Raw genomic sequence first — 11,569 nt, 5'->3', positions numbered from 1 at the left:
AAAGCAAATGGTATGTGGAAGGGGATTGAGAGAGGTGTGAGTGTTTGTCTCCACTTACTTTTCTGGGGAAATTTTTTGTCCCAGAAGCAGCTGACAAGTGGTTACTTCCCAGTGCTGTTCCTTAATTTCCTGGTATAACCAGCTCTGTCGTAGTTCCTTAGATTTGTTGTACTGACCTGAGACTATGGAGGAGATTGCAGTGTTCCAATACAGCTTCATTTTGCTGTCTAGGAAGTGTATTTTCTTTTCCCCCACCCACTGTGTTCTGTAACACCCTAATGGAGGAGCATGCAATGGGCATCATCATTGATCACCCCTCATGTCTGCTAAGGGCTGGCATTGGGCAGGATGACCTGCCTAACCCCAGAAAACCCCTCACAATTACTTCTTCAGTCTCCTCCAGGAAAATTGAATCATAGAAATGACAGAAGTACATGGCCCTCCATCTTACCCCCAGGGTGAGAATACCTAACCTCCTTTTTCCCACACCTTAAACATGCAAGCCACTAATCAAAATGGTGACACCTGGACCATAGTCAGGTCTTTATCACTCTTTGCCTTGACACTTGCTCAGCTTGTCCCCACATACTGTTGTTTGTCCATTCAAAGTTTTGTGAAATATTGGAATTTTCTAAAGGGACCAAACTGTAAAATCTTACTAGTATAATGATGATTTATTCATAGATAGCTATTTTTGTTTAACATTTGGAAACATCATGTTTATGTTATATAAGTACTACTGCTTTCAAAGCTGATGTCTACTTTGGATAAAGCAAAAGTCCATTTATTAGGAAACACAACCTCTTACTCTTCCACACTCTCTGTCTGTACTTGCTGGTTACATAACTAGTAAACTTTTGGAGATCATAATTTCCTTAATTTACTCTGTGACATTCAGACCTACCTTGAAAATGGGTATCTGACCTTGTGCCTCTGTTGATGGAACTTCAACAAGCAAATGATTGTGATCATATCCTCTTTTGTGTCCCTGATATCATATATACCTAGAGATGTCAAAGAACTAAAGAATAGCTAAACAATCAGATCATTTTAAAATGTTAAACACTTTTTGTGCAAATAAATTAACATTAAGGCCTAACAAACTTAACTTTATTCAGTCATTTTAGTACATCAGATATAATGGCTGTGATGCCCCATCACTGGATCAGTAATCAAGGATTCGCAATCCTTACCACTGACAACAGTGGGGGATGTTCACTGGGAGTTTAATAAGTACACACACTATTTCCAGATGTAGCTTTCTGCATCAAGTCCAATTTCCCTTAAGAGCACACAGAGACCACACTCTATCTGGGGCTGGTTCCTCCCTCTTTCTCCAGATCCCACAGTAAGACTCCCCACTGCCACAGCTATAGAGTTGAGATCTCAGCTGAGTAATCAAGCTAAGACCTCCAGCACCCTCTCTGTCCAACCAGTGCTTTGTGTCCCTGCACAAGTATCTGACATAAAGTCTCTTTGAGGTTTGATTTACACGCACGCACACACACACACACACACACACACACACACACACACACACACACACACACACACACGCACGCACACCCTGGAAGAGGCTGGCACAGGTTTACTAGCTATGCCTCCTTCTTCCCAGACTATATGGTAGTTTTCACTGCCACCAGTCGACTCTTTATCAGCTACTTTAAGGCCCTTAACAAAGGGTGTCCAGTCTTACTGTTTAATATTAATATTAATACAGATGGTAGATTGACCAGTAGCAAGACTGTTAGGAGTGGTCCATACAGTGTCACCAAATAAATATGCAAGTACTCCCAAAACTTAAATATCTCTACACCTACACAGATCAACCACAATGAAATGTTTAAATATATTTAGTAATAAATAATAAAAGAACAAGACAATACCAAATATATATTCACAGTGACATCAGATTTCAAAACCTCAGGAAATATTTAAAACAACATTGCAGGACAGTCTCAAATAAATAAAGAAAAATAGCTAAACTAAGCTTCACTATATTCCTGACTGAATCTAAGAAAATTACTATAACCTAAGAACTTACTAATAGGGAAAGGCAGATGTGGTAAATGACTATTCTAGTTGTTGTCAGGTCAAAGACAGAATACAGAATTCTCTGTCTCACCAAGAGACTTCTCAAATTAAAATCTAAGATATTACTGTTGGAAAAGCTTGCAGAATTACATCACTTCTTCATTTGATTCCTAGTTCCCAAGAAAAACAACCACTGATAGCACTATTTAGCATCTACCTGTAAAAACAGACACAGGCTTCTCCTCAGCTCTCTGGCAGATGATGGAAGTCATAACACAATTGCATTCCTTCATACTTTCAAGATTAATAATTAGTTCACCCTAAAGACAATACAAAACATTTCCTAGTACAGACATTGTGTCTCTTGCTGCACTGAAAACTGAAAGATACCATATTTTATGGCCCAGCCATAAAGTAATTTAATTTCAATTTCTTTTTTTTTTTTTTGCTGGACGGAAGTTGGCCTCCTGTATTCCAGTTTGCACTGTTAAAATATATATATTTATACAAATAACAAAATGTAATGACTATTTAAATATGGCTCATTAGTACTAAGTTGTAAAGTTTGAAAACACTTTGTTTAATAAAGCTGTGTTTTATCCTACTGGATTTGTTTGACTGCTATTTCCTGGACTTGGAGCAGTAAAGTGGACTTCGTCCGTTAAGTTGTGTTTTTTGGCTTCTCCCTGAGGAGGAGTAACAGGTGCGGCATTTTCTGCAACAGTACTTCCTATTGTCTTGGAACAGTGTTTATGCTGTGAGCAGCATAGCTTTTTTCATTTGGCGTGCATCAGCTGACATCGCAGACCGCGACAGCGTTATATGGTGACTTATTTCATATATATTTATACAGTTACAATAGTGCATATACATTTCTGTTCTCTTCCAGTAGGGTACACTGTGGTTACATTTCAAACAGCAATTTGCAAATACCTTTTTCAACACACATGTCTGTACAAGCTGTTTGATATACACATGACATACATTTCTAATACATTTGTAACACAAGCATCGTGTATAAATTACGTTGATATTCACCAATGACATAATTATTTAAAAAATTCCAGCTAGCTGTACTGGCAGTACCTCATTTTGTCACAATGGCCTTCTTAGGAAGTATAATACTATTAAAACAACTCTATACAATAAAACCCTCCTATTACATGTCAATTAAACTTAAAACACTAATAAAATCCAATAAAATATTAAAATAGAGACATTGTATATTCTGATTACTTTATTGTAATTAATCTGTTGCTTAAATCAAAATGGAGCAGTAGTACTCTACTGTAATATGAAGCAAATATGTTTGTATCTTAGGCAGTTTTTAACACTAATATGTATTATTTCAGTATTTGTCTACCTCTAAACTATATCTGCCTTCCTATTATTGTACTGGGAATTCTAACAAGTATAAAAATGTTCTGTCAAATAACTCTTAAAATTCTTATTCTTAATATTCTACAATGTTCATTCAGTCTCTTGGAAAATCTTCTCTTAGGTTCACTAAAACTTAATAAAAATGCTTTATATGTATTCAGGTAGGCCATTGATAAGTAAGTAATGCAATGTTATGTTAACGTATATTTGCTACAGAAAGAAATATGCATTTAAACTGATTTTGTGAAAACAATAATCATACTGGTAAAGACCTGAAAGACATAAATTCTTGCATCATTGATGAATATACTTTTTTTTCTCTTTACAGGGTGCTACAACATTCAGTTGATGTGACTGAGGAGGACAGGGGTCCAAGTCGCAGTAACCGCATGGAGATGTCCATTTTCTATGTCATTTATTTTGTTGTCTTTCCCTTCTTTTTTGTCAACATTTTTGTTGCCCTTATTATTATAACATTTCAAGAACAGGGAGACAAAATGATGGAGGAATGTTCTTTAGAGAAAAATGAGGTAATATTCTAACCAGACTGTTTTGTTAAATGTATTCATTTTGATAACTGAGTAACAGCAGTTGGCCAACACTGATTTTTGTAGAGTATACCAATTTGCAACTTGTTAGTCAGAGATTCAGTAAGAAGAATATGTAAATAAAAAAAAAAAATAGGGCAAACTAAGCATATGGTTCAATATATTTTACAATGTGATGTTTAAACATATGTGATAGTATACAATTGTTATAAATATTTCTAGTTTGAAATTCACTGTGTGAATTTGCAGTCCTTTCTAACAATGTCACTGCAGGCCAAATTACCCTTTCCCTAAAGTACTGTAGTTTTGGGTCTGATTATATTGAGTAAGGGGGTGCAGGGTGTAAAGATCCTGCATGGGCATATACAAACACTTGTCACCCATCAAAAAATGTAGAACCTGAAATCCACTTAATATTTGTTTTTTTTACTGAAGATGAATTTGAACTAGAATGATTCATATGTGTAGCATGGAAATCAGTACATGGTGAATATAATGGTATTTGGGATTTGTGAACAGGACTAAACGGTAATGTAACTGATTGAAAATGGACAGTAAGAAGCAAGATATGTTAGAGAGAAAAAGAGAGAGAGCATATATAAGCTTATAAATTCATTAAATGTTTGAACATGGTCTAGTAGAAGGCCTAAACATAAGGATATCTGTATACAGTGAAAGGACTTTGCAGAATTTCTGTGCAACCACCTCCACCCTCCCCCATGAAGGCAGAGTTTGTAGAAGATAATCTAATTCAGAGAAGTCCATCAACATTTTTTAAGAATGATTTAACTGATTGCTCCTAACTAGAGTTTGAAGATTGCTTGTTCAAAGTGTAAAATACTGACAGGTTATTTGAACAAAAAGACACTACAATTTCTCAAATGCTCTTTTCAAACAAGAGCAGCAACCCATATTGGAAAAATCTCCAAAAAGGTAATATCTGTCCTGCTCTCTATGGACCAGGACTTAGGCCATTTAGCAGGAAACCAGCTCTCACAGAAGTACACTCCCATCCCAACTCCAGCTGCGACATCAGTAAATAACTTAAGTCACTGGAAAACACCCACTGTGATTGCCAAAAAGATATACCATTCCACTGTATAAAAAAGGTAATCCATAAACGGAGGTCCTCCTTAACTCGATGAGTTATTCTCACCCTGCAATATTTGGGTTTGCTGCCTTTTAACAAATTTGAAATGATCCGAAGAAAATTTCTGCCTGGGGCAATGACTGTGCATGCAAAGTTTAATGGGCCATGCAACTGCATAAACTCAAATATCTTAACTTTGTCAGCACTTAAGAACTTCAAGATAAAGGACTTGAGATGGTACAGCTTTGTCCTCCAGGAACCTAAAGGACTTTGAAATAACATCCAACACCAAACATAGAAATGTCAATTTTTGAGCATGACCTTCAAATTTATCCTCCACCAAAGGGACCCCCAAGGAGGTGAAAATGTCCAAAAATAATGCCATCCCTTCTAGCACCCTTGCTTTACCCTCTCTAACTATCAAAAAATCAACCAAGTAATGAATTGCTGCTTGATTTGGTGCTTTCCATTGCCAGCACCAATGAAGTGTCGTGATGAATACTTCAAAGTGGCACAAGCTACGGAATGCCCTATTGGCATGACCATGTAAAAATAAAGCTTCCCATCCAGTTAAAACCCTAATAACTGATTTGCAAACCCAACAATACCAGTAGACTAATAACTGATTGCAACCAACTAGAGTTTAAATATTGCTTGTTCGAAGTGTGAAATACTGACAGGTTATCTGAACAAAAAGACTCCACAGTTTCTCAAATGCTCTTTCCAAACCGGAGCAGCCACCAATTTTGGAAAAATCTCCAAAAAGGTAATATCTGTCCTGCTCTCTATAGACCAGGACATGGAACATTTAGCAGGAAATCAGCTCTCACAGAAGTACACTCTCATCCTAACACCAGCTGTGGCATCAGTGAATAACTTAAGTCACGGGAAAACACCCACTGTGATTGCCAAAAAGATACACTATTCCACTGTTTAAAAAAGGTAATCCATAAACGGGCATCCTCCTTAACTTGATGAGTTATTCTCACCCTGTAATATTTGGGTTTTCTGCCTTTTAACAAATTTGAAATGACCCAAAGAAAATATCTGTCATACTTTTAAGTTTTTAGTTTTGGAATTACTATACATAGCAACAGAAAGGTGATCTAAGAAATAAAATGAATGTTTGACTGGTTGGATTTACTTCTGTTTATAATCTTCAAGGAACTGAACCAGCTTATTTAGTTTGACCATGGAGTCAGACCAACTGTCCCTGACCCAAACCCTTTGGCCCATTGACTCTTGAGCCATGAAAATTATGGTTTCCTTTGGATGGTGTATTGTGCGAACCTGTGCTGTTTTCCTGAAATGGAGACTGCATGTTAAAGGACATGTGGCCCAACACAGGCCAGCATCTAGAGATGGGTGCCCTCTACCACATTACAAATACAAGTTGGGAAATTTACGAGAAGGGCACAGACACTTGCCACTGTTGAAAGCCCAGCAGAACTTACCTTCACCAGCACTTCTGACAGAAACTTCCCTTTCCTAGGTGATGGGTTTATTCAACATTGTACTTTAACCAAATGTAGGGATGCCTCTACTCACATTCAATTGATCTATCCATGGCTTTCAGCTTCTTAAACCTCTGATCGTATGCCAGCCTTGCAGACCCACCTTTAAAGTGATGTGCTTTCCTGCTTGACAAAAAGTATGCAAGCAGCAGTAAAACCTGGCTGAGGTCTTTTTCAATAATAACACCCATGAATACCACAAATCCTAAAGACCATATTTCCCAATTTCTAGTTAAAAACTTGGCCAAAGCTTTCTTTCCAGTTGTAGGTAAAGCTGCCATTAAGTCCTTAGCCCTGGGGTTATCAGCATCCATTATAAAATGGATGCCCTCAGTACTGTCTAAATCAAATACATCAACAAAATCCACTTTACAATTTTTTTCTTTAGTGCTGTACAGTACATGGGCAGTGAAGTGGGATCCTGACCTTGCACTGCCAACAGGATTTAAAATTGTCATGGGCACTTAAAATTATGTGACATTGAATTCAGGGTCAGTTGAAATCTGATGCTTCCCTCCACTGGGGAGAACAGAAGCCTGTTGCTGCATTCCTAAAGTAGGGAAAGAAACATCCTCATGAGCCCTGCTGGATAGCCTTTCCGCATGAGTGAGTATTGAAGCAAATCCCTTCTCCATTGTCATATCAAAACTGTTGCCCTCTCCTACTCCCGAAGGGAGATAATAAACTCATGAAGATATTCCTGCACTAACTGACCCCTGACCCAAGCATTCAACTGAAATTCCCCAGCTATCTCATTACTGCCAGAGCCAGTCATGCCATCCCTTAGGAGAAACGGAGCCTGAACAGGGGTTTCTAAGTACTTCTGTACCCTTCTTCTGTTTTTTTTTTCAGAGGGTTGGACCCCAACAATGTCACATCTGTGCATGTTACTCTTCCTTATCACCAGAGCCTGATCTACAACTGAACCTCTTTCAGCTACTGAAAAAGGCCTTGTGCATCTTGCGTTATTTACTGCCACCTGTCTTTGAGAATCTGTAGGGCTGAGGAGCCTGAAAATCAAAATAAAATGTTGAGATATGAGAGAGAAAAATATATACATGCAAAATAAATTAAATACCAACTATGGGCCTCCTGATTACCATGTTACAAAGTCATACAGCAAATCCTATTTACTAGGCTGTGCAACATTTAAATACTTAATACTTATTACTTCGAAACCTATATATTATTTATTTATTTATTTATATTTATTTATTGACATTTGTTAACTGGGTTTGTCCAGCTGGGCCAGAGACCCATTTTCAGTGGAGGCTCGAGGAGAAAAGCTCCAGTTAAAGACCACTTGCAATACATAAAAGGTCAGTTTATAATACATAAAATGTAAGTTTATAATACATAAAATTGCAGTTTACAATACAAATACATAGAAATTCACTGTGTAAGATAAGACAATGAGTATGGTAAATCAGATCAGTAGATGTATAAACACAATAGTAGTAAAACTTTTTTTTTTTGTTATGGTACTTGTTCAGCAAATACTACTGTCAGAGCAATCCATAAAAGTTTTGAAGTGGTAGAGTACTGTGTATGTTAAGGAAGTAATATTTTAGGAACAGTGCAGGTGTGAGGTGTGAGAGATGAGAATGCATGTATAATATGGAAGGGGTAGCAGGAGGTAGATTAAGATGCTAAGGCAATATGAGGTTAAAATTGGAAAAGATTAGGATAAAGGATAGTAGTGGAAATAGGTAGGGTCATGACACGTACAAATTTTGGTGTTAAGCAAGTGAAGTCTGAGTTCTTTTTTAAAGTGCATAGAGTGGGTAATTGAGTGTATGTGTGTTGGAAGTTTATTCCAAGCTTGCGATACAGAGGATTTTTGCAGTAGTTTACTGATAATTTTCTTTGGTTGGTAAATATCTAGGAGTTGCTGGTTTGAGGTGCAGAGTGTGCGAGTGGGAGTACAAGTGGAGACTAAGGAGGTGAGAGCAGGGCAGGAGGACGGTTTGTATAGTATTGAGTGAGCGATTTGTAATTGGGATAGAAGGAGTTGTGGAAGTTCAAGCTATTGAAAAGAGTTGAATGCAAGTCAATGGTGTGAGTTATAAGGGGAGTTTGTAACAAATCTTGCTATTTTGTGGTATGTTTGTTGGAGTTTGGCCAGGGTAGTGGACTAAATGTTAGTTAGGATTGGGGTAACATAGAAAAGGGAGGGGGAAGAAGAAGATCCTGTGCCAGGGAGAGTCTAACATAAGAAGTGGAGAATTTTGTTTGCAATAAAGCAAACCCAATTTTTGGTGAGTTTTTTTTTATACTTTGAAGGATATGTAAGTTAAATTTAATTTTGTCATCAATGATGGCACCTAGAAGCTTTGTGTGGGAGTCAGGTTGTATGGTGGTGTTATTGTAGGATGTGATGACAAAGGTAGATTTAAGGTGAGAGAGAGAACAAGGCAGGAATATTCAATATTATATTATTATAATATTCTTTTGTAATTATATGTATGTATATATAGTTTTCCCCAGGACCAGATATGCACCATCCATTGATCCTGTACCTTGTAGGATGCCTACATCCTTTTTGGAATGACACAAGTCCAGGTCTCCTTCTCTTGCTTTGACTCGTTCATCCAGAAATCTGATGGAGGAGGATATGGAAAGAATGATGTGGAAGTTCATCTTAGTGCAGATTCAGATGGATGTCTTGCTGGCTCCTACCCTCTCAGATCAGGAGTCCTGTCCATCAACCACACCCCCACTTGAACATCCTCATCTGATCCTTTCAGTTGCTTCAGAATCCCTGGATCCAAACCTTCTGCATCCATCTGGCTCAGATCCAAAGATGATATTATCTTCAGATCCAAAGCTTACTCTGAGTGCTCCAGTTCAGATTTCTTTGGATCTGGATGACTCTCAAAACTGAGGCTTTCCTGTTGGGTCTGAGGTACTGGAGTTGATTTCAAAGTTGTCAGAGTCATCTCTGCCCCTTGGAGCTTTGGTACTGGATAGCTCAGCTCAGGCTTCCTCCTCATGGATATTGCTTTTAGTGTGGGGAAGACAGTGGTCCAGAAGCTTGCCTTCTTGATGCTAGGGTCTTCTCTATCTCCATGGTTATTGCCCTTCACAGTTGTGAAGAGGGTGTTCTTTGCTCAAACAGAACTGACAGCTCTAACCCCCTTGGATCCTTAACCTTCTACCCTGATGTCAATGTGCTTAGATCCTTATCATTCTTTACCACATAGACCGCCATTCCAATATCTCCAAATTCCACACAGGGTGTTACAGTTTCTTCTGATACCTTCTCAGAACACCCCACTAAGAGTTCCCTAGGAAGAAAAAAAAGTGCAAGAGGAAGCACTTTTACTGTCCACAAGAGTCAGTCATGGGAGATATGGACTTTGATTAAGGTGTAGGTTCCCCACAATAACCTATAGAAGACATGTCATTCAGAGACATCTTTGAGATCCTGAAGCAGAGAGCTGGCTGGACACCCAGCAACCCTTCATCTGAGGAGTCAGTATTCCTGGAGGCTTTTGGTACTGGCTCGTCTTCCTCTTGAGTTACTCCATCAGCTGATGAGTTCATTGACTTGGTCTGTCATCAGAAGTGGAAGGAACCTGACACAGTTGAACCCATAACCAGAAGACTGGACAAGATTCTGGCACCACCTTCAGGGAAGTAGTTTTAGGCTAATGGGTGCCTGTTGATGCCATGGTTGTGGTGGCAGCCACCAAAATAGAAACTTGCTGAACCAAGTTGCCCTGTTCATCACCCTAACAGGCAGTCTAGAGCGATGGACAGATTTGAGAAGCATGTCTATGCTTCATTGACCTTCGCCCTAAGGTAACTGAATTATTTAGCACATTTTACTAGGTTGCAGAGGGACACGATTAAGAAACTTTCAAATGTCCTCCCAGGATCCATTTCTGCAGAGGTCCAATCATCTGTGACTTCTCATTTGGCTACCCTACAATCTATTTCAAATTCATCCCTGAGGCTTATTTTGCATGCAGCTGATGGAACCTCACAGGCAACAGATTCATGCATTTCCATCAGAAGACATGCCTGGATGTGCTTATGTGATTTTTGTGGAGCCCTTCAAGTTTTTGTTCATCAATGTTCATTTTGACAGCATGTTTTTATTTGGCTGCAAAGTGAAGGACACATTATCCAGGTATGAGAAGGATGGAAAGACATTTTCTGCAGTGGGCGTATATTTTCTGACCCCTCAAAGATCCTTTTCTAGGAATCATCGAGGTGGTCAGAAGATGTGATTCAGGAAGTCCCAGGGTCCTTTCCGTGATACACGTGGAGAAAGTTCCCCTAGGGGAAGAGGGGGAACTCTAATGGTCAATGCCACCCCCATGGCAGAAGAGGCCAGAAAAAACAGGGTTCCAGAGATTCTTTCTCTGACACACCCTACCAGCACTCCTGAAAGGAAGCCCAATTATCCACCTCTGGAGGCAGTCAGGGGTTGATTATCCCTGCACCAGAAAGCCTGGCTAGACATGATAAAAGATACTTGAGTGCAGAAGATTATATCCAGAGGCTATATAATACCTTTTTCCCCTCCCTCCTCCAATCTAAAGAAAAATCCCTGCTGTTTCACCCAGTCAGAGGAAAGAAGCAGCAATTAAAATAGAAAAGCTGCTAGAAAAAAAGAGTCATCCAAGAGGTCCTGTCAGACCAGCTGGAATCCAGAACTTACTCAAGGTTCTTTATAGTGCCAAAGAAAACAGGGCACTGGACACCAATCTTGGATCTCAGCAGCTTGAACAAGTCAGTTCAACATACCAAGATTCAGATGGTCAGAGTTTAGTCCATTCTTCCCTTTCTGGGCAAAGATGACTGGATGTGCTTGATAGACCTAAAGGATGCATACTGTCAGATAAAGATGAATAGATGATCCACAAATATTTATGCTTCTGTCTGGAAGCCATTCACTACCAGTTCAGAGCGCTGCCCTTTGGTCTCACCACAGCCCCCAGTGTGTTCACCAAATGCATGGCATAGTGGCAGCTGACTTGAGACTGGAGGGATTA

The 11,569-nt window shown here is 38.9% G+C and overlaps 1 protein-coding gene across 4 annotated transcripts in view; it reads left to right on the top strand.

The window, feature by feature from the left end:
* LOC122813204 (voltage-dependent R-type calcium channel subunit alpha-1E-like) overlaps positions 1 to 11,569 on the top strand; it is a 4,399,719-nt gene that overhangs the window by 3,183,435 nt on the left and 1,204,715 nt on the right. For all 4 annotated transcript variants that reach the window (XM_044085387.1, XM_044085385.1, XM_044085384.1 and 1 more), the window contains one exon: positions 3,743 to 3,944. In XM_044085387.1, coding sequence (XP_043941322.1) covers positions 3,743 to 3,944 — 202 coding nt within the window. The remainder of the gene's footprint in view (positions 1 to 3,742; positions 3,945 to 11,569) is intronic.

Source organism: Protopterus annectens, chromosome 10.part0 (genome assembly GCF_019279795.1).
Source record: "Protopterus annectens isolate FY-2018-M chromosome 10.part0, PAN1.0, whole genome shotgun sequence".
Lineage (NCBI taxonomy): Eukaryota > Metazoa > Chordata > Ceratodontiformes > Protopteridae > Protopterus > Protopterus annectens.
This window is presented reverse-complemented; position numbering and strand designations above follow the sequence as displayed.